At 35.2% G+C, this 26,603-nt stretch overlaps 1 protein-coding gene across 18 annotated transcripts in view; it reads right to left on the bottom strand.

Annotated features, from left to right (window-relative positions):
- dlgap1a (discs, large (Drosophila) homolog-associated protein 1a) overlaps positions 1-26,603 on the bottom strand; it is a 207,299-nt gene that overhangs the window by 73,765 nt on the left and 106,931 nt on the right. For 12 of the 18 annotated variants that reach the window (XR_012388949.1, XR_012388972.1, XR_012388952.1 and 9 more), the window contains exons 3-4: positions 13,007-14,072; positions 5,053-5,264 (exon numbers count right to left, since the gene is read on the bottom strand). Coding sequence is in view for 15 of the 18 variants with exons in the window: in XM_017358897.4 (XP_017214386.1) it covers positions 5,053-5,264; positions 13,007-13,999 (1,205 nt within the window). In the remaining 3 variants the exon portion in view is untranslated. Of the gene's footprint in view, positions 1-5,052; positions 5,364-13,006; positions 14,073-26,603 lie in introns of those variants that run through there. The other 6 variants (XM_073920339.1, XM_009298580.5, XM_073920341.1 and 3 more) reach the window with 2 other exon arrangements.

The raw sequence follows: 26,603 nt of genomic DNA, 5'->3' as shown, positions 1-26,603 counted from the left end.
TGTATGTGCTGACCTACAGTAACCTTTGAATGGCTATTTCAGCAGATGTGGGATTATCAAAGACAGATTATCATTATTATTTTATTTTGTTATCTAAAATAAAGTGCCACATTTGCATTCCTGCACCAATAAATGGATGACCATAAAAGACCTACTATGCCACTTTTTATAAGCTGTAAAATATCTGATGTCCTTAAAGTGAGTATGTGAAGTTTCAGCCCAAATTAACCCCACAAATAATTGTTTATATTCTTTTTGAAACTGCCACTTTTAATCCAGAGTTACAGTTGAAAAGTGGGGGTGGGGGGTTTGTTTGTGGTTGGTGCAAAGGGGGAGGGGGTAACAATTTTTAGGGGGCTTGAGTAGAACTTTGGGTCTAGCTAAACCCATGATGTCAATTATAATATAAATCAGTGAAACCATCATGTCAATCTTGCTAAAATAGGGTATATGCCGAGCTAGTGTTGTTCCCATACTGATAAACGTCCAGTGACCTGTTATTGTGAGTTTTTTTTTTCCATTTTACACAGTCCCTTTTACAGCATCAATGTTGTAATGTCATTAAAACACAATGAGTTATACTTTGGCATTCATTTAGGCACATTCATGGGCCTGTCAGAATCGGCAGGCTAGAGCAGAATCTCCATATATACAGGGCTAAAATAAATTATTATATTAAATATACTATATTACTTATATTATTATTAAAATATTATAAAGACATGGCGGAGAAAAATGTAGTTTAATGCAGTGCTTCTTGTACAATCTGAGACCCACTTTATATTGGACATCCCTCAGCCCCAGTGGAGGTAGTTGATTTTTAAAGAAAACTGACTTTAAACGCACTGATTTTGCAATGGTATTCAGTTCACCGGAAGCTCTTAACACAAGCTTTTGGCAAATTAAAAGTCCTATTAGCATACTTCCACATATACCTCACAGGCTTAGCAATGCCCATGAACTTTAAATTAGCCCATCAAATTGTTTCTGTGGACTGTTTTATAAAGTGTGACTGTAAAAATAGGTTTAATTGTTTTGTTTTTCCATTAGAGGCTGGCTATATTTACAGAACTGCCACAGAACTGTAATAAAACTCCTTTCAAAAGTGATTTTTGCATTATAGGTCCCCTTTACAATACAAAATACACAACTAATTTTACATTACTTTTAGGCTATATGTAGATATAGACACCTATTTTACAAGAAAAGTATCTTGCTAACGATTCCTCTGTCTATCGGTGCTCTAGATCTGTCGGCTTTACAACCCTGACTAAGTATTTTCCTGCATTGACTCAAAGACTATAGAATACACAGGACATGTCACTTGTATAGTTTTGAATGGGGAAAAGTGTAACAGTCAATATGGCGAATGAAGCCCCGCCTTCTAGTACGTGTGTTTTCATGACAGTTTGGTCAAAAAACTCACTGGAATCTCAGTGAATACTTGCTTCACAAATAAAAGAAATATATCCACATAAAGCTTGAAATCTGTTTGTTTAAATCAGGGGTCACCAATCTCTGTCCTGGAGGGCCGGTGTCCCTGCAGGGTTTAGCTGCAACTTGCCTTAACACACCTGCCTGGATGTTTCAAGTATACCAAGTAAGACCTTAATTAGCTTGTTCAGGTGTGTTTGATTAGGGTTGGAGCTAAAATGTGCAGGACACCGGCCCTCCAGGAACAAGTTTGGTGACCACTGGTTTAAATGAACCAAGTGCACTTGAAAACAAATGTGTTTTTTGGTTTTGTAATCTGTATGAAATGAACGCAAGGTACAGTCTGTCCTGTCAAACGCACATCACATGACAGCAACTACTTAAACGCCCACAAGCTTGAAAACAAAAAGTCGCTGTTATTTCTGAAGGACATTCGCCATCAAGACCAAGTTGGGAATTACTTTAGAAGAGCAGCGCAATCTGACAATCATTATTCAGAGGATGACAATGTGCAGAACAACCATAAATGAGATTGGCGTCATGATCTCATTGCTTTTAAGCACCCATGCTTGGGCAACCTTACAATATGCTGATTTTGTTTGATTTGGATGTTTAGAAACTAAACTTAAAGGACAGTTAATGTTTAATTTTATTGGTGGATCCAAATATGTAATGTAATCGTAAGCGTTTTGGAGAATTTGATGTTTCCCCATTCTGACAGGATGCCTGAACATACTGCCCGAGAGGCAATTCAAAGATGGCCACAGAGTGAAATAACTTGCCTTAAAGGGATTTGATTGACTGTAAGATACAATCAGGCATTCACAATGGTAAATGAATCATTACTTGTGATAATGTCATATGTAACTTTTATTAACTATTATTTTAATGATTAATATTAATATTTAAGATACAGATCAGAGGAAATGATTTCTCAGTAATTAAATGGACATCAAGCATTAAATAGGGGGGAGGGAGTCAATCTATTGGCCAAATAAAATTCTAACTGCCATCAGTTCGGTCCAGATGATGTTTGCTGAAGTGTTGGAAGATTAATTTGGTTGTTTTATCCAAAGTGGTTCACTAATCAACATAGTAGAATAGCACAGATCTTTCATTTACTGTTTAATAGTATTTTTAATATCCACTTGCCCCAATTTTCACTATAAATCTTCTGTACAAACTTTCAGATGAGACATCTTCCCAGCATGATGTCTTTTGATTCAGCGATTCTCCTGACTCATCAATTCATCTTGTTGAAAAGACTGAGTTCAATCAATAACCCCAGAGAGAAATGCAGTTCGACTTCCAAACTGGTTAAAATGAATCATTATTATAAAGCTACTCTTGAATCAGACATGACTGGATAAAATTGCAGCAAATGATCACTTCAATGATCAATTTAGTTCATCATCTGAAAATGTCCAATTTGTATCGTCTGCTCAGAGATGTAGTTCAGTTGAGAATGAAAATGTCAGGAGTCATAATTTAAGAATTGAAAAAAAAAAAAAAGGTTGGCGATGACTTTGCATCTACCACTATCAACTATTACCAATTTGAACATTATCTGCTATTACTATATGATCCCACACATTTAGCAAACTTAATCCAACACTTTTTGTTTGCATTTGTATTGACTCAAAGACAAGCACTGGTCATTGTAAGTCTGCTATATCTTCTATAAATGTTCACTTTTTAAATGGCATATTTGTAAATAATTGTTAAACTATTCCCGGACACATTACTTACACATTGCAAAGTTACATCTTCAATCTTCATAACACAAGTCTAGATATAGTGAGTATTTAACAACATTTAAAACAATAAAAATAATTCCAACTATAAAAAATAAAATAAAATAATAAAAAAATAAATAATATACAATGTACTAGAAAATCTGACATTGTGATACTTTGTTTTGCTGTGATATTATATCTATTGCTATATGAATATAATTTTACTAGATGATTTGAATAGCTTTATTTGAAAAGATTTCATTAATTTAGATTGATCAGGATGATCAAGTCTATACAGGCCATCTGCATAAACTATAATAAATTACAAGCAAATATAAATACGACAGATCAAAAATAAAACTTAAATTAACAGTGCTTTATGGTTTTCTAGGGAGTCTAACAGTAGCAAATGCAAAATAACATGGTCATCATGGTAAAAATATGTGTTTTTTTATTTAATAATATCTTTATCTTTTAATCTTTCATAAGTAATCTAATCATGCGATGTAAAAATTGCAGATACACACATTGCAATATTGATGCTCAAACAATATAATGTTCAGCCCTACAACATGCATACACAGACGTACATATATCACTCTATATTTGTAATTCTTTAAATTTTATAATATACATTTATTTCAGTCATTTCATAAGTAAAGGGTAGTATAACGTGGTTAAATAAAAAAAAATGCAAAAGCATTATTTTTAATTGAAACAAAATAAATGTTGAGTGTAAAAAATTATAAAAATGTATTTAAACATATTTACACATGAAGAGTTCACATGCAAATGCCTTTAAATGTCATCTAAACCTTTCTTTTAAAATAAGCATTTTTTTCAGGCTCTTGTGGGTAGGTTCAATAAATTAAATTTATGTTGATGAACAGGGTATTTTCATTATTTGTAAAGTGAAATAATTTAACATAAACATAGGAGGTTGAGAAAAAACGCTCGTTTTTGAAGAACATTTCAAATGGCATTTAGAGGTTTTTGCATCTGAACTCTTTACATATTTAGAAAAAAATAAACGTAATTACTTCAACTTATTCTTGTTTTAAAAAAATACACTTTTAAAAAACATTTTACAAACATAAATAAACACAAAACTTTTTATCAAAAACTGAAAACATACAGTAAATGGTGAAAATGTTAGCCATCTTATGAATTTTTTATTTATTTTTTTTATATTTCCTAAGTGCTGTTTAATGGAGCAAGAACATTTTCAAGAAAGTCTTATTTTTTATAGTTTGGCTGGAATAAAAAACTGTTTTGATAATAATAATAATAATAATAATAATAATAATAATAATAATAATAATAATAATAATAATAATAATAATAATAATACATTTTTTAGCGTCAATATTATATAAATACCCTGCCCAAATAACTTGTTTAAATAACTAATTTAATCAGTTAAGCTATTACATTGTACATTATTCGGAATACTAACTTGTAAAATAACTAAAATACTGTCATTATGTCAAAGACAAAAGATATTAGTCATTTAAAAAAATGTCCTTAGAATATTATGCTGAAAAATGTGTTTGAAAATAATTATATATTCTCTCCATTGAATATCTCTTTGGATATGTTTATAAAACTTTTAAAATTTGACATAAGGGCTAATAATTTTGACTTTAAACAAAATATAAAAACTACAATAGCAACTCGACGATACTAAAATAAGGAAAACAATTAATTTAATATGCTTTTATTTCTATTATAAAATCATTTCATATTTATTTCAATTTAAATATTTTTTTTCTTATGATTTCAGTTTTAGTTATACTACAATAATATCTCTCCATCAAGATAATAAGTAAACTCTTCCATTCCGAGTATGAAAAAACAGAAAACTGTGGGTGTCTACACTTACTTTAGGGTGGTCATCTCAGTGAGCGATGGCTGTGTGGCTTTGAGGTAACTTGCCCGTCGCGCCTGCATCTTTGGCGAGGGTTTGGGGCTGCCGTCTGAGTCTCCACTGTCGTCTTCCGCCATTGCCTTGACGTAGCTGCCACTGCGCATGCGTCTGCATGGGATGTCCTCATCTTTGCCCAGCGGAAAACCACCCCACTCATCCTGAGGGACCTGACGGTTGAGAAGCGACGCCACGTCACAAACCTTTGCCCAAACATGCATGTCAGCATCCAAACACACGCTCAGCTCCACAAACACACACTTCCAGAGCTAATTAATGAGGCTGCCGGTGTGAGCTGCTGTGATTATACTAATGACGCCTCCCTGGATAGTGGAGCATCTGTCTTAGTGCAGCTCTTCCCGGGCCAAAAAAAAAAAAAAGTACAATTCTGGACTGTGTTTTTACAATTCAGTCCGACACAAAGGAAAGCCACTTAGTTTTCTGAGGGTAATCGGAAGCTAAATAAAACCTTGACAAATGCTCATTAAGACTCCATTAGATAAAAGGATGGCTGCTTTAATTAAATATTAAACATGCTTTGTGTTAAACCACTACTTGTAAAATGTCTCTGAATTGTGGCAGAGCTCTTTTAAAGTTGGCCAAGGGTTGAAAAAGTAAAACATTTTTAAATTGCTAATTTGTTAGGGCAGCTTATGCACTATTTGCAATATATGTAGTTGGTTCATAATAGATTGTATTTTTTTTGCACACAGACAGAGGCTCAGTTTTCATTTTGTCAAAGATCAATCAATCAATCAATCAATCAATCAATCAATCAATCAATCAATCAATCAATCAATCAATCAATCAATCAATCAATCAATCAATCAATCAATCAATCAATCAATCAATCAATCAACCAACCAACTAACCAACCAATCAATCAAACTATCGTAAAAAAACTTACAATCCCATCTTAAACCTAAATCAAAACTTCAACTAGCATAAAATAAAAATAAATAAAAATAAATAAATAAATAAAATAATAAAATAAAATGAAATAAAATAAAATAAAATAAAATAAAATAAAATAAAATAAAATAAAATAAAATAAAATAAAATAAAATAAAATAAAATAAAATAAAATAAAATAAAATAAAATTAACAGCAACAATCTAAAGAGCAACTGGAAACACCTAGAACTTTTTGACAGCATGTTCTGAGCCAAATTTGGTGGATTATGACTAATGATTTATGGAGAGTTCAAAACACGTTTTCTAACTAATTCAAGATGGTGGACAGGAATTTGTGTCAATTAGGGAATACATTATATCATCTCTTTATGATCCAGGGAATCTGCAAGACCAGTCTTATGGCAATTGACAAACTATGAATAGGTCATTTGATAACATTTGTATGATTTTTATTGATAGTATCAAACTGTTTGTCAGTTTTGCCCAATGGCGGTGATGCAAACTGATGTAGTCTGCTCAATGTCAGGTCTAGATCACACACATAAAGTTTGGTTTCAATACTTCAAACCATAGCAGAGATTCAGCCTGTAATGTCATCTGGCAGTATTACATCAAGTTTGCGTAGATGCTAAATGACAACAGTTTTGTCTTTTGACATGAATTCCATAATTTTTGGTCTGAAGATGATCTGAGTCAAATTTGATGAAGATTGGACCAACGGTCTAGGAGGAGTTAAAAAAAGAATGGTTTGAACAAAATCAAAATGGCAGACAGGAGGTTTGGCAGAGTTTGGCATAATTGGTATCTGTTTTATTGGCATGACCCAAGGAATAATTTAAGACCAATTTCATCAAAATAAGCAAAATAAGCAGTCAAAAGTTATTACCAAGTTTGTAAGATTCATTAATAACGACTAATAGCCGTCTTATAATTGTTGTCCCATAGGTGGCGCTGTCACCAAACTTTTGTGGTGTGGTCAGTGCAAGGCGACAATGACAAATCTAAAATTTGGTATCATTATCTTTAACAATTGCAGAGATACAGCTTTAGATTTAGTTTGGCATTATGCCAGCACATTTGTCGGTGCTGTAAACGAAAACCGTTACACCTATCGACACAAATTCCATAACTGCAAAACTGATCTGAGTCAAATTTGGTGCAAATCAGACAAAAAAAAAATGTAAGAGGAGTTAGAAAAAGTAGGTTTTAACCTATTCTTAGGATAACCCAACTAATGTATCAAGACAAGTTTCATAACAATAGGCAAAAGTAGTCACAAGTTATCAGCATTTTTAGAAATATCGTTATTACATTTACTAGTGAAGGGAGGGGGAGGGGGTGCAGTGATCCGAAATGCTGCAGATAACCCCAGACCATGGTTGTCGTAACACACACTAAGTTTGCTGTGAATACATCATTGCGTAATGGAGATAACAAGTAAATTTTTTTTGTTAATTGTTTGCAAGTTAATTGAAAACAGTTTGTCTAATCAACTTGAATTCAATAATTTTTGGTCAGCATCGTCTGTAAATCATGTGATTAAATTTTGGTGAAAATCAGACAAACAGCCTAGGATGAGTTCGTTTAAATAGGTTTTGCAAAAAATTTGAAATAGCGGAAAAATGTTCATGTAAAATGACGTTATCATCAAATGACGTTTGAATCGGCTTGAGTCAAGGAATCAGAGGAAATTTTGATTATAGCCCATTCGCTTCAAAAGTTATACAGATAAACAAAAAACAAAACAAAACAAAAAACAACACAAACAAATAAAAAAAAAACTAAAAAAAAAACTAAAGATTCCTTTACTACATTATGCCTTTGGATTTATAGGATAACTTTTTTGGCTTCAATTTAGTTGTTTTATTTGATTTTTGACCAAAAAGCTTGCTTGAAGTCACTGTCAACTTACATAAGATACTTGCTAAACACTAGTTGCATGATGACACTGGAAACAACTAATAATTCAACTGCATAGCCAATTCTAGATTCACATATCAATTATACATGGTGTCAGTGCTTAATTTGTAAATTGCGAGGTCCCAGAATAAAGTGGGGTGACGAATCTGGCGTGTGATTAGAGAAGGGAGAGGTAATGGAGCATTAACACAGTCACTTGGGTTGGCCAACTTGAATAAATAATAACTTCCATCAGTATCTTTGTAAGTGAGCATGCACTCAAAAATAATGAGTGATTTTATTTCTACTCTAAAATTGTTTTGTGTGTATGTGTATGTGTGGGTCTTTTTTTTAGGAAGGTTTCATTATTTATGAAAGCCTGCTCCTGGGACAGGACAGGCACAACAACAGGGGTTGTAATGACTTGGTATTTTGTACATAGAGCTGAGCAGTTGTTTGTAAAGTTCTTTTGTATTTCTCTGTGACACCAACCACTTGCATTTAAGGGGGCTGTTCACATGTTGCATCTTTTATATACTCATTTCGGTATTTCAAACATAGACGTGTAACAAAGTAAGTTCAAAAATAAGGAAATTCAAAGCATAATCTTTATCTTACACAAAAAATGTTTGATGTTATTGTTATTTACATTTATTTCATTTTTTATTATTATTTACAGCGGCTCCCCTTAATTTGAACATCATTTGTGTGCAGGAATAAAATATCGGTTAATCCGTGTTGGAATGTGAGCAATGAAAATGACTATAAACTAATTCTAAGGCCAAAAGTCTCTCAAGCTGACAGAGAGCACACCCGGCATGCGTTGCTCTACATAGAGGCTCATTTAAAGGCTTGAAAACAGACTTTCTCCTGGCATGGAGAGAAAATCCCACTTTGAAGAATGTGACTGTGATAATATGAATGAGCACAGAGCTTGTGTTACTGAGGGAACGGCTGGCCTTGACGTCAGGAAGAGTATAAAAGGCAGTCAGAGGAAGAATGAGTGCAGTAACACTGCATCTTTGCCCACACACTCGCTCATAGAGCCGGCAAGCACAAAAAACTGGCTTCAAACACACAGGCAACACCCACACCAGACCTTCAGCCAAGTCCAGTCTGATGAGCAGAAAACGAGGATCAGTGCTGGGTTCAGTTCTCACAGCAGATCCAGCAACGCTTCATCATTTCAGCAGATGAAAGGTTGTGAGCTTCCAGAGATTAGGGTTAATGTCTTTAGGAGATCTCTGTTCTCTGACTGCTGTCATCTGTTCTGTTCTGTTCTGGAATTTAGGGCTGCATACAGATTTAAGTTCGCAGTGAAAGCTGTGATCTAATTACATAATCGAATTTCCTGCAAGTTTCATTCAATATTTGTCTAAACACTATCTTGTGTTATACATTAAATACACAGAGAGTACGGAAAGTTTTCAGACCCCCTTGAATTTTACTCTTTGTTATATTGCAGCCATTTGCTAAAATCATTTTTATTATTCAATCATCAAGTTAATTTTTTTCCTCATTAATGTACACACAGCAACCCTGATTGGCAACCCCCTGCACCAGTTGGGACTTTATGACAAAGTGGCATAACATGAAAGCCTGCATGGACTTTCCAAGACACCATCCAAGATGGTGAGAAATAAGATTCTCTGGTCTGATGAGACCAAGATAGAACTTCTTGGCCTTAATTCTAAGTGGTAAATGTGAAGAAAATCAGGCACTGCTTATCACCTATCCAATACAGTCCTAACAATGAAGCATGACAGTGGCAGCATCATGCTGTGGGGTGTTTTTCAGCTGCAGGGACAGAACTGGTTGAAATAGAGGGAAAAATGAATGCGGCCAAGTAAAAGGATATCCTTAACGAAAACCTTCTCCAGAGTGCTCAGGACCTCAGACTGGGCTACATGATTACCTTGCAACAAGACAATGACCGTAAGCACACAATTAAAGTAACGAAGGAGTGGCTTCACAACAACTCTGTTACTGTTCTTTAATGGCCCAGCTAGAGCCCTGATCTAAAACTAATTAAGCTATCTCAGGATAGACCTTAAAATGACTGTCCACCAACGTTTACCATCCAACCTGACAGAACTGGAGAGGATTAGCCAGGGGGAATGGCAGTGGATCCCCAAATACAGGTGTAAAAAACTTGTTGCATCTTTCCCAAAGAAACTCATGGCTGTATTAGATCAAAAGGAAGCTTCCACTAAATACTAAGGGTCTGAATACTTAGAACCATGTGATATTTAAGTTTTTCTTTTTTAATAAATTTGCAAAAATGTCAAAGTCTGTGCTTTTGTCAACATGGGGTGCTGTGTGTACATTAATGAGGATTTTTAAAATCATTTTAGCAAATGGCTATAATATACTGTAACAAAGAGTGAAACACTTAAGGGGGCCGAATACGTTCCGTACTTACTGTGTGTGTGTGTGTGTGTGTGTGTGTGTGTATTAGTGTTCTTTTACTGCTAGAAACTCAAAAGCTAAAAATCTACTCTTGCTCTTAGCTTAAGGTTTACCAAATATGGGCTTCCTTTTGAATGCTGAAAAATGACTGACAAAGTATTCTTACCAGCAGGCTTAAGAGACAATCTGTAGAGGGAAATTACAAAAAATTAAGCCATTATAGAACATAATTTGAGAATTTTAAAAGCAATACTGACAAGACAAACTAATCAGCTAATGTGAATACAAGCCAACCTTGTGGTCACTGTGTTATGAACCTGCTTAAATTTCTCTCAATACCAAGTACAAGAACAACAGAACTATTTATTTTATTTTTATACTATCTGTATAAAGTCCACAAAACCAACAGGATAATGCTAACTTGACATCCACTTGCTGAAAGTATAAAGAGTCTTTTGCACAAAGCTTGAGAACAAGAACATCGCAGTGCAATGGCCTGTCAGTCACGGTTACGATGGCAACTGGCGGCCAGATTTAGCCCAGAAGAAAGATGCCAATTATTCTTTGTATTGACAGAGCATGATAGAGAACATGTGAGACATCCTGCCAGCTCGATTTAGCCTCTGAATTAGTATGTGGCTGCCCACGTGCAAACTCTGATTCACAGTCCGCTGCTGGTGGCCCTTAAGATCTTTTCTAGTTTGCTCTTTTAAAGCACGCGTAACATAACGGGTTATACCTCATTTGTCAGTTCACCCAGAACATAGTCTTATGTGCAAGAGGAACAGGAACACCTTCAAATAATATCTGATACAGTTCCCTCATCCTATAACTATCTCTGACACAAAGATTATTATTGTTCTTAAAAACATATACATACTTTAGGAGGATGTATGGATTATCTAGAAACAAACATTCCTTATTTCTGTACCGTATTTATTCCTTTTAAATGTCTTTCACAAATTTCATGTAATATGAAAAGTTCATGCGGTTTTTCCTCATGGGTATATAACAATGCAAACTGAATTTAATTGCAGACGATGAGCAGCCACTGACATGAGCTCTTGGAGTTTCAATGAAAAGTTCATAAATGATCATGACGATGACGGTCGCTGGTTCGAGCCTCGGCTCAGTTGGCGTTTCTGTGTGGAGTTTGCATGTTCTCTCTGCGTTCGCGTGGGTTTCCTCCGGGTGCTCCGGTTTCCCCCACAGTCCAAAGACATGCAGTACAGGTGAATTGGGTAGGCTAAATTGTGCGTAGTGTATGAGTGTGTGTGTGAATGTGTGTGTGCATGTTTTCTAGAGATGGGTTGCGGCTGGAAGGGCATCCGCTGCGTAAAAACTTGCTGGATAACTTGGTGGTTCATTCCGCTGTGGTGACCCCGGATTAATAAATGGACTAAGAAAATGAATGAATGATCATGACCTTTCAAAATATGGTCAATCAGGTATTTTCACCCTACTGGGTAAATTATAAGGTTCTAAAGGGATTGTAAAACAAACTTTCTGGAGAATTTTACATTTCATAAGCCATACTATATATCAGATAAGCTTTCTTTTTATAAAAATTTAGATTCTAGGCCAGTCTGAAAACCCATTTGTGAATGGAAATGGAACCATCTTCTTTAATTTAACATATGTTACACAGTAGGCTATGTTAGAAGGTTAATTGACTAACAGCATGCTTAGCAATGATTTAATTGGTAACCAGTTAATTAAAAGCAACCAACTAGCAGTTAATCAAGAGGAAATCAGTCTTAATTTTCTATAATCTACTTAGACCACCCTGTTTTTTATGTAACTAGTATAAAGCTAGAAGCAGTATTAGAAACCATCAAAACAAAATAAATAAATAAATAAATAAATAAATAAATAAATAAATAAATTAATTAACTTAAATATAATAAAAAAATATATTTTAAAATTAACCTAGCTATTTGCTCATCCTTTTTAGTCACATGACAGGCTGTGCAATAGGGAATATAATTGACCAGGCACCAAAGTTCAGTGCATTTGATTATTCAATTTCTGTACCTGAATACTGAGAGACTCCCCAGAAAAACCTAAAGCACTGTTCATTTGAGAATTACTTTCGTTCTATTGTATTTACCTTCACCCTACAAAATTACTCCAATCAGTCTAATACAGAATTCCTTCCAAATTAAGATATTCAAGGAATCTGGTAAATCCTTTTTATATATCATAAACTATATAGCATAAAACTTTTTAAAGTCCTAATGAGTAGCTAGAAATATTAAGCATATTATGCAAGCATTTTCTTCATACAGTACATATCCATAAGAACACTGCTCATTAAGTCTGCTTTATCCAATCCCACCACCTACACACACACGCACGCACGCATGCACGCACGCACACACACACACACACACACACACACACACAGCCCAACAAAATAATAACATTCTTGGTCAAAAAAAGTGGTTTGTCAGGTTTAAAGAGGGAAATAATACCAGTCAGAGAGATCAAATGGATCCAAACAGATGCTTGTCAGCTAAACAGAAAGTAAGGCAGCTAGTGGGTTGCACTTACTTCTCGGAAGAACTCAAATCAAAACTGGAGGCTCTCTCCAGAGGTGGAGGAGGAGGAAGAGGAGGGTGGTGGAAAGGTGGAGGTGGGTTAAGGTGAGCATGTGGGTGTAGGGGAGAATCGAAAGGCTTTTTGCATACCTGCAAGAATTGGCATGATCGCTCCTGCTGACAAGCCTCTGCTTTCACTAGAGCCTTATCTACATTTACCGAGGCCTTCTGGTAGACTTGACGTGCTCTGCTCACCGTGAGAGAGGACGACCACGAGCTCTTCTTCACGAGCTGTGAAGCGTCCACGCTCAGCGGGATGCTTGTGCACGTCGAGCACTTGCCCAAATCGTTGTTGCTGCGGGAGTTTTTAAGCGCCTGATCATTGATGGTGTTGTATGCCTCCAGGAAGTACTGGGACTGGGACTTGTCCGGGTGACGGCCCATGGTCATGACACCCGGTGGTCCATGGTGGAACAGGCAGGCCTCACGCTCCAATTCATCCGAACTCCAGTAGCCAGAAGGCGGTGTCCGATTCTTGGGCTCCGCCGACTTGCAGCGTTCCCGGCTCTTGCTGCGCTTGCGGTGCCGAATTGCAGGAGGTTCTCCATCGGGGCTGGCCTTTCCTCCATTGATGCTGCCCTTGCCATGGCCGTGACCATGGTGTGGGCCCTCTAGTGAATGGGACTTGGTGAAGAGCTTCTGAACTGAGTGCACCAGGTGCCGGATTCGGCCAGGACTGTCGCTTCGTTGCTCCAAGGCTGCAGCCGCACGCTTGTACTGCAGTGTGTGATAGCCGTCCCGAGGCACTGGGAGTTGCCGGTCGAACTGATCCAAAAGGGCAACAGGGAGCCGCTGTTGGCCCTTGCTGGCTGGAACACCTCCGCCAGAGTAGGGAACCACAGCCATCTCATCTTTCAGCTCATGCTGGGAGCTGTAGTGTCGGCGAGGGAAGGTCCCATAAGGCACCACGCAGTCAGGCTGGTAGGGGCTTCTCTGGGAGTAGTACGAATGGTCCACCGGGTGGGGGTTGTCGATCTGGCTGATGAGGTAGGGTTTGTGGTCCAAGTGGTGACCCATGGACTCAAAAGAGGGGTCACACGTCACCACGTGGTGGTGGCTGCGGCTGCCGGATAAGCCTTTCATCACAGAGATGGAATCATCCAGCAAGGGAGTGGAGGCATCCACACGTGGTACGGCTCCAAAGTGACCTGATGGTCTGCAGGAAATACATAGAAAGACACAAGTAAGCATGAGTATACTGTGTCACTGTTTTCATGTGTCTTGCTTTCTATGAGTCAATTACAGTTTAAATTAATTTTAAAATAAAATTAAAAATAAATATTGAAATAAAAGGACTTTATTGTGTCTTCTATTGTGATGAACATTTTGTGAGGTGGGTATAAAGCAAAAATGTCAGTACAAATGAAGAGTTTAGATGCAAAAACCTCTAAACACTGTTTGATATTTTCTTCTAAAATTTGCATTTTTCTCAGACTCTTGTGTGTAGGCTCATAAGTTTTACTTTTATAGTGACGAATAAGTTCTTGTCATTGCCTTTAAAGTGAAATACTTAACATAAGACAACATAAGATACTGAGAATCATTTTAAGAACAAAATTCAGATTCAAATTCAGGCATTTAGAGGTTTTTGCATCGGAACTCTTCATATGCTCTCATATCACAGTTATGCAAGTGTCACTAATAGGGGTAAACAAATCCAGATTTCAAACTAAATTATTGTATATAACATATATAGGTTTTTAAATGACAATTTGTCAAAATACAAAACAAGGGAGAGTTGTGGCCTAAAGGTCAGGCAATCGCAATTACTGAAGATGAGGGGGGTAAATGAACCACTTTCTCTTCATACCCAACTAAGGTGCCCTTGGGCAAGGCAATGTGTGTGTGTGTGTGTGTGTGTGTGTGTGTGTGTGTGTGTGTGTGTGTGTGTGTGCGTGTGTGTGTGTGTGTGTGTGTGTGTGTGTGTACTCAGATGGGTTAAAAGCCATGGACCAGTATTGAGTAAGGGTAATCATACATGTCAATAATCACTTCATTTGACTTTGTTTTTACAACCAAAGGAAATACAACATGATTGCTAAAGCATATACATTCATTCATTTATTTTCACATACACATACACATACACTACGGACAATTTAGCTTTCCCAATTCACCTGTACATTTCTTTGGACTGTGGGGGAAACCGGAGCACCCGAAGGAAACCCATGCGATCGCAGGGAAAACATGCAAACTCCACACAGAAATGCCAACTGGACAGCCGCGGCTCAATCCAGTGACCTTCTTACTGTGAGGCGACAGCACTACCTACAGCGCCACTGCATTGCCAAAGCATTTACATGTTTTAGGTTTTTTTGTATTACTCTTAACTCTGTGACCCCTTTATCAGTAACAAACAGCTCAAAAGCAGATCTTGTTCATCGAAAGTGGAATCTCAACCACTTAGCTCAAGACAATATGCACCCTAACCTAACCAAGCAGAGCTGATCCGATCAAATACCCTGTTAGCTGAATGAACATCTGTGTCTGACATTAGCCAGTAACAGTCAGGCTTTCAAAATGCCTTTTTTGTCTGACAGTACTTGAAAAGATTATTCAAGGCTGAGAAGTCTTGACATACTTTTCTGTTCTTCTCAGAGGGAGGGGAAGAAAGCTGAAATTCAGATGACAGACAGACAATGTAAAAGGGAAAGTAGTGTTGAGAATCTCAACGAAGTTGCCCTCCAGCATATTCAAGAGGAACTATGGCTACAGAGTTGACTTACAATTATTATTATTATAGGTTGCCAGTTTGATTCCTATATAGAGAATGTTCATACAGTACATACTGTACATGCTACAGATCAATCACTGCTCTCAACTGACAAACACTTCTTACTTGTTTTTTAAATGTTGTATTGCTAATGGGGGCAACCCGGTGGCTCAGTGGTTAGCACTGTCACCTCACAGCAAAAAGGTTGCTGGTTTCTGGCTGGACCAGATGGCATTTCAGTGTGGAGTTTGCATTTTCTCCCCGTCTACGCCTGGGTTGCTCCGATTTGCCCTACAGTCCAAAGACCATTCCATAGGTGAATTGAATAAACTAACTTGGCCGTAGTGTATGTGTGTAAATGTGAGAGTGTAAAGGTCTTTCCCAGACAGTACTGGGTTGCAGCTGGAAGGGCATCCGCTGTGTAAAACATATGCTGGATAAGTTGGGGGTTCATTCTACTGTGGAGATCCCTGATTAATAAATGGACTATTAACTAAATGAATAATGTCAAAACAAGTCCTTTTTTATTTTTAGAATTTAAATTAAAAAATTTATATGAATATGAAAATAATAATTGATACACAGATTCTGTTGTAGCTTTAATCTATGTGTTTATATTGTTATTTGACAGATTAATTTGATAGCTTATTAAATTACCAATCATTTTCTCTGGTAAGCTATTTCTTTTCTGGATACTTACAGTTAAACCTACCTGTTTGCTTTTAAATCTGATTGCATATTTGCACTTTATGTTAGTATAAACCTTTAATGGACAACTGTGGAGTTTCACTGTTACTTACGTTTTGGCAAAACATCTTAATTTAGTAAAACAAAAATTATTAATGGAATTGTATATGAAGATGTCCAAATACAATCACTAATTCAAAGTACCTAACTAAGACTTTATGTCTTTATATTGTTCAAACCATTTGCAGATTCAATTTTTTTTTATTATATGTAATAATATAAAAATACATATAAAATTTGGAAACATTTTGGCAACCGTAATAATTAGCACAAATAGTGCAGTATTTACATTTTGTTGATTCTTGTTAAGTGGTCTTAACTAATATGTATGTACTAATTAGTAATTTGGTATTTGTTGTGTAAATTCATGTTTTACACTGTACTTATGCTTGATCTGTAATTACATCTGTAATTAATTTCTGTAAGTACATTTATATTTACACCATTGACACCCCCCCTCCACCTTTAAACCTACCCATACTACCTAATCCTACCTCTGCAATACCCTTATTCTAAGTGTTCTGCAATACCATCACCTTGGAATTATAAGGTTTTATCTGCGTTCTGAATGATTTTGAAATATTGAGCTTCAAGGTTTTTGCATTCCATATAGCAAACAGTATGTGTGTAACATTTGTTTTTTAGATAATGTCTTAAAATGTAAACAACTTACAAAAAAGATCTCATAATGTAAATAAGTTGTAATTTAATAAGATTATGTCAATAACTCAATTTTGACAAAAATGTCAGATAAAACCTTTTAATTCTAAGGTGATTGCACATTCTAAACTAATTGCATAAATTAGATTAATATTTTGATGCAAGCACACAGTAGTTAACGGCACATAAAAAAGTGGAACCAATTTTTCTTTTATGCCAAAAATAATTATGATATTATGAAAGGATCATGTTTAAGATAGTAAATTGCCTACTTAAGTTATGTCAAAGCAAACATTTTCAAATAGTTGGATTTGAGCAGACATAGCCACAAACTAACAAAGTCAATGTAAGCTTTATTTATTCAGCTTTCAAATAATGCCTAACTCTCAATTTCCTGGTTTCGTGGTTGCCTATTATTAAAATTAAGTTGTAGTTGTTGTATCAGATAACAGTGTGAATTTGGTCTGATTCAACGCATGGCTGTGCTTCCTTAGGTCAACACAAATACTAATCATTACTCTTAGGTTTAAGAAAATCTCATTTTCTCCTGTACACACTGCTGTCTTTGCTGATGTGTTCAGATGTCAGGCTTTTATCAAGACTTCTCTGAAAGCTTGCACCCTCAAACTCCACTCACTTTGCAAAAATCATGAATTTCCCCACTTTTCACTCAGAATACATACATTACAAGCAACAACTATTAAGGGTAAACCCATTTGTTGGGTATGCAATGTGACTGAATTACTCCTTAACAAATTTGTCATTCCAAGTTTTGTAAAAGAAAAACTCTGGGCTTTCTGTGAGGCATGCAGCCAGATCTGGCAAACTGCAGATGGTGAGCATATCCTCATTCAGCCACACTAATTGCATGACGCTCGATATGAAAAAGAACACTTGTTCGGAGAAAGAGAGAGAGTGAGAGAGAGATAGATAGAGAGAGATAGAGTAAGAGAGAGAAAGAGAGAGAGAGGTAAATAGAGAGAGAGAGAGGGAGAGAGAGATTCAACCCTGTTATTAGAGAGGTTATTATTGGGCCTTGTGACAGTCTAATGGGAGGGGGGCTGCTGCAGCTTGCAGAACTGAAACACCTACAAGCCACACACTCACATCACACACACCACACACATACACACATCACACACCACACACACACACACACACACACACACACACACACACACACACACACACACACACCACACATCACACACACACATCACACACACACACACACACACACACACACACACACACACACACACACACACACACACACACACACGTACAAACAGGAAAAGAGAAGCTCATTTACAGCGAATCTTTACACAGCCAATAGCAGTTACTAAATCACAGATCACCGGGGTTCACAGTGGCAGTGTGAATGTGCATCACAATGTCCAGCATGTCAGTGTCATCCGGTCTGTTCATAACAAGAGGAAGATACACAGCATGGGCAATGATCTCGACATAACTTCATTATAATAATAATAATAATTATATCGTCTGTTATGGCCATCAAGGCTGCATTTATTTCAGCAAAAATACAGCACAAACTGTCCAATTGTATAATTATTTTTCTGTTTAAATGAACTGATTTCTATTTTTTTAGCACTATAGAATTATATGGACAATCATTCTGACCATTTTTACATTTTGTACATTAATAATTTAGTTAAAATGATATATAGCTACAGCACCCATATAACTATTGTACCCTGGCTTTTCCTAAATGTTTCTGTATATTTCTTTCTAATTTTATTATTTAATTAAAATTATAGAGTTCTGAGTACTGATGAATGGCTATTGATCGCTTGCATTCCATTACTTTTCCCCATGCCTTTGTATATGGCTAACTTTCTGATAGCAAAAACATAGCTTTACTTCAGGCATGTCTTAAAAACGAAACACTTTACAATAAGGTTGTATTAGTTAACGTTTGATTAAAACGCTTACTAACAAAAACAAACAATAAACAATTCATTTATAACAGTACATTGTTAAACATGTTAGTTAACGTTAATGAAGACAGTTGTTCATTGTTAGTTCATGGTAACTCACAGTGCATAAATGTAACAAGCATGACTTTAGATTTGAATAAGGCATTAGTAAACGTTGAACTATTATTAATAAATGCTGTTCTAAATATTTTTTTATGCTAAGTTAATGTTAGTTAATGCATTACTAACAAAACCAATAAAAAAATATTTTATTGTAAAGTGTGACCTAAAAACTTTCAAACACAACATTTTCATTCGGCTGAAAAAAAAAAAAACAACAACAACAAAAATTGTTGCATTCCTACTTGCCAAAAAGTCAGCCAATCTCGTTGTTAAATGTAAAGAACAGCATCAAAGCTCCAGTATTCAATGTGGCATTGATTTTCAGAAATGCTCAAATATTATACTTATCAAGGCTAAAACATTTAGCTGTTTAAAGTCTGCATGAACCAAAAGTTGCTGAGACTTTTATTTCAGTATGTTGATGAACTTTGAACTAAAGTGGAATATTAAGCAGGGGGCAAGGCTTTCATTTTGTGCATCATTCCCTTGTAACAAACTAACAGTATAAGAGGGGCATGGTTAAGAATATTGTGGCCAAGCTGTCAAACTGACATCGACATAAAAAGACCATCACTCCAAACATTGATGCAAATGGTACGACTTTAATTACAGATTTTTTACCTAGTGAATAACAATGTGTGCTACCAAAATAAACATTGTTAAATTTGGATTTCACACAGACTTTGAATGTGTGCATGTTAACCTTGGTAAGAAATTTAGTTTCTAAAACTTAAAAAAACAGGAAATCAAAAAAAAAGTGTCATATGGCTTGGACCGAGAAGTTTTTTTGAAAATAAGTTCCTATAGTCAAACGTTTAACAAAAGAATCATAAAAACTTTTAAAAGGATATTCAGTAGTCTTATGACCATAATATCTACCATGATATACTATGATAACTAGCCCACACATAAGGCTCAGTAAACCACTGTAAAGTACCAGTGTGTACATTTTACCCTCGATTAGAAATAGCTCTTCAGCTGACAGATGTTGTTTACGGCCATTTTATATCAACTAACAATAGTGAACTAATGCATTATATCTGCCATAAACATTTGCAGATTACATAAGCACTTTGCAGACCATCCCATTACAGTCATCCTCATTCTACAGTACATATGAATATGACATATTAATGCCATAGGTATCTTGATAAAGCCATTCCCTTCCATTTGTCTGCGGAAAGACACCAAATGAGAAAAAGTTAACAGCTCCTGCTGCTCACGTCCCAAAATTGCATTGTGTTTGCAAGGGAAATAGGTCATTGTGACAGGTGGAGTGTGGATTGGCCATGATGTGATTCCCTGTAAAAGCTTTCTAATGGAGACTAACACCTGCCCCCCACCTTCCCTAATACTGCTCAATCCTGCAGTACCATTCACAAAACTCTACAATTCATTGTTGCCTCATTCATCCCCCAACCTCCATGTAATAAAATAAAAAAAAAAATAAAATAAATAAATAAATAAAATAAAATAAAATAGATTATGCTACACTGGTAATTTTGTATCATAGTATTGTTTTATTTTAGCATTATATGGTAGCATTTTACAAAAAGATTGTATTAATAATACAATGCATTATATTGAATTAGTTAACATGTATTAACAATGCACATATCTGTTAAGCATTACTAAATCTTCATTAATGCAAACCTACTCATATTCTGTATCTCCTAACATTAGCAAAATATAAAACCCGACAGTCAACTTTATCAAATTAAATGAGTTTAGTCAACTCAAAATTTACTGTTTTGAACTCAGTGTTGAAGGTAATGATTTTATTAAATACCTCATTACTTCAACTTCCAGTTCTTATGTAGATTCGTTTTTTTTTTTTTTTACTCAAATGGTTTGTAGCAATCGGTTTCCTTAAACATTTTGAGTTGCCTTAACTTATTAGGTTTTACAGTACTCAGATGGTTTGAGTTCTCTTCATTTATTTGGTTTTACTGTGCTCAAATTGCTGTGCTTACTCAAATGGATTAAGTTCACACTACTCATTAGGATTAGTTTTTGAACTTAAATGGTTTCTTCAATCGGTTTCCTCAAATGGTTTGAGTTACCTTAAATTTTTGGGGTTTTAAAGTGCAGCTTGTTTAGTTAAGGTTTACTTATAGATTCAGAGATGTATTTGATAATGGATTAAATAACATGACCTAAGAATGAACAACACTTCAGCAATACTAAATCTTTGTTAATGTAAAATTAAAAATGCAGTAATGTTAATACCAGTTAATAGTAACTAGTTAATACTTCAGTTAACATAATATTAAGTTGAAGAAACTAGAAAAACTATGTTGGGGTAACTCAAAAATGCATTTTTTTAAAAAAAAACTAGTTGGTTAAGTCAAAAATAAGTTGAGGTAACTATAAAAATTAAGTTACATGAACTCGAAAAAACTAAGTTGGGGTAACTAGAAAATTAAGTTAAGAGAACATTTAAGCTGGGGTAATTATTAATTGTTAAATTAATTAAATAATAAAAAAATATATAATTAGAAAATTTAAATAATCAACTAACTAACAATTTTATAATAAATAAATAAACAAATAAATATTATATAATATCTATATACTGGTTAAGAATATTAGTAAAACTTTTACAGGATAGTGTGTCTTTAATAGTGAAAAAATATACATATTTCATTATTGCAGTCTTGCATGGGAAACTGTCCATCTGTCTTTTGCCTGAGTATTAATGAGAGAGGTCATACAGCATGAGTAATTAGTCTCTGAGGGAAAAAGGTCGCCTTACAGTGGCTGAACAGATGGAACAAAAATGTATACATAAAAACCTTTACTGTATACGCACAGTGGAAAGGTAAAGTGGGATAAACAGCTGCAATCTAAACTAAAAAGCAACCTATTATGCAAAATGCACTTACAGTACATGGTGTACATGGTGCAAATAATCCATGCACTCCTGTTTTTATAATCCCTATAAACAGTAGCAGTGCCTAAAAATATGCCGTTCCAGATTTCCACCTACTATGCCGTTCCAGATTTCCACCTACCTGCTAATTGTCACAAGCCCCACCCACAATGCCTGACAATCTGCCCTATTAGCAAGTCTAAAAAAAATTAAAATAAATATCAACAGTATGGAAGACATAAGGGTTTTTTTTTTATCTGAATCTTCACATAAACATTATGAGGACACCTGAGATTGATATTACTTCTTGTGAAAGGGGGAAAGGGATGTCTTCATTTGACAAAGCATAAGAGGATAGGATTATTTCAAAGACATACTCAGGTTTGATTTTTTCACAAACAAACAAACAAACAAACAAACAAACAAACAAACAAACAAACAAACAAACAAACAAACAAACAAACAAACAAACAAACAAACAAACAAACAAACAAACAAACAAACAAACAAAACATTAACATTAATTTTCATGACAATTAACCAAACCTCTTCAGTTATTTAACATCTAACATTTAAAATACAAAAGTTTATTAGTCTGTAGTATATTTATTTATTGAATGATTGATTGATATAGTTTAAGTCAGAATTATTACCCCCCCTCCCTTTATTTTTCCCCCTATTTCTGTTTAACGGTGAGAAGATTTTTTTCAACACATTTATAAACACAGTAGTTTTAACAACTCATTTCTAATAACTGATTTATTTTATCTTTTGCCATGATGACAGTACATAATATTTTACTAGATATTTTTCAATACATTTCTATACAGCTTAAAGTGACAAAGTGGCAAGTTATTGTATAATAACGGTTTGTTCTGTAGACTATCAAAAAATATATAGCTTAAAGGGGCTGAAAATTTTGCCCTTAAAAGGATGTTAAAAAAAATTTAAATCTGCTTTTATTCTAGCTGAAATAAAGCAAAAGGGACTTTCCTCAGAAAAAATAAATATATTATTAGACATACTGTAAAAAAATTCCTAAATTTGTTACACATAATTAGGGAAATACTTAAAAAAAGAAGAAAAAAATTTAAGGGGGGGCTTGTAATTCTGACTTCAAATATATATATATATATATATATATATATATATATATATATATATATATATATATATATATATATATATATATATATATATATATATATATATATATATTATAAATGCTGAAATGAATAAATAAATAATAAAAAAAGCTTTAAGAAAATTGTCATTGTCATGTTAATAGCCTGAAAACAGGATAAAATCAAAATGTATTTAATGTTTGGTTTCTTTGTGTTAAATTTGAATTTTGAATTGAAATGTGATCTGCAGGTTGTGTGATTTACTCATTAATGAAGTGATTATTAGCACATACACTATGGACCATTACCCTGAACCATTTCAAGCATCTCAGTAATGCTTGGAATCACTGCTGACTCTGAGCTCTCCTACAGACAGCAGTTGTGACAGAATGGGATTACTATGATGAATTGGGGAGTGTTTCCCCGTGATTTAATACTGTGAATTTGGGCATCCACAAGCATATGGAGAGCCAACTCTTTCCAACCTTACTTTCTCATCCACTTACAAGCGAGGGAATAATTACAATTTTGCACAAAACATTCAGATGAACATTTTTAGCATTTAAGTCTTTCTGACACACACACATACAAAACCTACAACCAGAAATAGAAATGAATTTGAAGTACTGTGCATAGAAGTACTGTACAATGGCTCATGTCTCAGTTGAAAATGATGGCTGAATTTCTCTCTTTTGTCCTCTTCCCTCCTGACTTCCTAAATCAAACCCAAGAAAGATCCACATCCTATTACTAGCCACAAAAATGTGGCACCAGATTTACTGTTCACTTATTATTTTCCCAGTGAAAAATAAAAATGGAATGCATGCAAAAAGGTAAACAAATAAACAAACAAACATTCAAATACTATATGATTGTATCATTCTATTTATAAATGCTATATAGAACTGGTCAAAAATTTAAATTAAATCACAAATGTGATTGAACAAAGCTGCAATTGTCATGTACATTTTTGTCAGGGAAACACAGTTTCAGTAGTAAATGTCTAAAATTGCTCCCTATTCCCTGAAATAGTGAACTATTTGAGGGAGCAAACATTTGCAGTGGTGTCCCAAACCATAGTGGACACTCTGATATGGACTTAATCAATCCCACAATGCACTACAATAACAGGTTTACAACCAATGTGCACTCGACTGTTAGAAAACCCTCATGATGCGTTGTGGGAGTTCACACGCTGAATGAATTCCTGCATCTGGCCACAAGACGGCATGCACCGTGTAACACAAAGTAATCTGAAACACTCACTTGCTTTCACTTAACTGGACCCTTAAGTAAACTATTGACCTTACTCTGCACTGCGGATGTTTGTTCTACAATAGTTTTAGAACTTTCAATTCAGTCACCTATGGGAGAAATGACTAGGCTTAGCAAATGGCAGAAAACAGTCAAACTAGTTGCTTTACAAACCAGTGTACATAAAAACAACATATTTACAAAAATACCAGTTTGCAACATCAAGCAGCATAGCAAGTGTTTTTTAACAGCTAAAAATCAACAGAAGAGGATGAAACCAAAAGTCTGAAGCCAGTAATGTTCCAAAGGCTATGTCCGCTTGTACGTGAAGAATAAAAGTCAGTACTAATGAAATGACAGATCAGTGATTTCATGTATGCAGCCAACATTTAACTGCTTTCATTGATTCAGCGGGACAATCAGAATTACACAACTACAGAATGATTCATTTATTTAGTTTATAAAGTAAGATAAAAACATGTTATTAAATGTGATTTTTTTTACATGCAGCACTGTCATTAACCCAACCCAGGCTCATTCTGATTACGTACCCCTGTAAACACGTCTAGAGAGAGCAAAATACATCCCAGGAGCTATGCAAGAGTTTTTGTTTTCGCGAATCAACCAGAGGTCGGTGTGTATGTTTTTTAAGATCTTAAATGTCTTTTGTGAGTGCCATTCACACCTACTGTTCACACGTTAATCCATCAGAGGCCGCTGTTGACTGACTGACTGACCAACCGACTGATCCCCCACCCTCCCCCTTACCTTAACCCAATCAATAGCATTTAAAAAAAAACAGATTGACAGCGCCCACCAGATCCCTTAACACAACTGCAGTGTTTTAAAAAGCAATCCAAAAAAAGAAAATTCTATGAAGTTCTCACATTTTCAGATTTCACCACATTCTCACCCAGTTAATTACTTGTTTATTTATTTTTTTGGCTTCCTGCTTTCTGGAACCGTTCTTCACTTGACTCAAACCCTGTTGTCTGGCTATATAATTCACAATCTCTAGAAATGTCTATGTTTTCAGTATGAGCATGTTGCGATTCTGCATGGTTTATGAGTGTACTACAGACTGTATAGTAAATGCTGCTCCAACTAAATACATGTGCTAAAGGTTTGCTAGAACTGAACATACCAAAAAATAAAGAAATAAATCGACTTTGATGAATCACCCAGCTCTTTCAAATTATTTTATAAAATTGATTATTATATTTACTTTGCATTTATGGTGAACATCAAAATATGTAAGGGTCATATATTTGTTAATACCGAACATAAAATTTTTAAATAATTTATTCAATAAACATGCTGTAGGAGTGGGCGAATTCTGCCCAAGTGTTCTTGCATGACTCCCAGAGTTCATCAAAATCCTTTGAATTCATCTTCAATGCCTCCTCCTTCAACTTACCCCGGACATGCTCAATAATGTTTACATCTGGTGACTAGGCTGGCCAATCCTTGAACACCCTGACCATCTGTGCTTTCAGGAACTTTGATATGGAGGCTAAAGCCCTCTCCTGTGGTTTGTAATGTAATGACCAGCGTTTGGCTTGATACCCTCAGGCTGTTGATGCTGCTATCCACTCTGCAGATCTCTCGCGCACCCTCATACTAAATGTAACCCCAAACCATGGTAAACATTAAAATATGTAAGGGACAGATATTTGTTAATACCTAACATCAAATTTTGTAATAATTGAATCAATCAACATATGCACTGAAGATTCACCTGCTAAAAATTATCATTCGAAAATAGAAAACTGTTTTTTTTAGGCTGTTAATTTTCGTTGAACTATCCCAGATATTACCATTTCTAACAATAGTGAATTGTGAAATAAAAGCGTAATGGTATTATCTTCACTCTCTCGGTTCTGCTTCATCAAATCTGACCCATCACCACTTCTTTCCTGACTTCCGCAGTCAAACACCAGAAAGATCCATGACCTCTTACCAGCCACTTTTGTCTCCATCTAGCCATGTCTCTCCATCCATCCATCTATCCCTGTCTGCCCCTCTCTGTTCAGCTGACCATGGCCTTCAAAAACCCCAATCTCACAGTGCTGTCAGTGGGGAACTGGATCCTTGACTGTCCTCAATTGCACATTTATCACTTTTAGATGGATGAAGTTTCACATACCAGTGTAGTGAAGACCAGCATGGACATACATGCTCAAACACGCTCACTATATATTTACACACACACACACACACACACACACACACACACACACACACACACACACACACA

This window comes from Danio rerio, chromosome 2 (assembly GCF_049306965.1).
Source record: "Danio rerio strain Tuebingen ecotype United States chromosome 2, GRCz12tu, whole genome shotgun sequence".
Lineage (NCBI taxonomy): Eukaryota > Metazoa > Chordata > Actinopteri > Cypriniformes > Danionidae > Danio > Danio rerio.
Note: the sequence above shows the minus strand (reverse complement) of the source record. Positions and strands in the feature narration are given on the sequence as shown.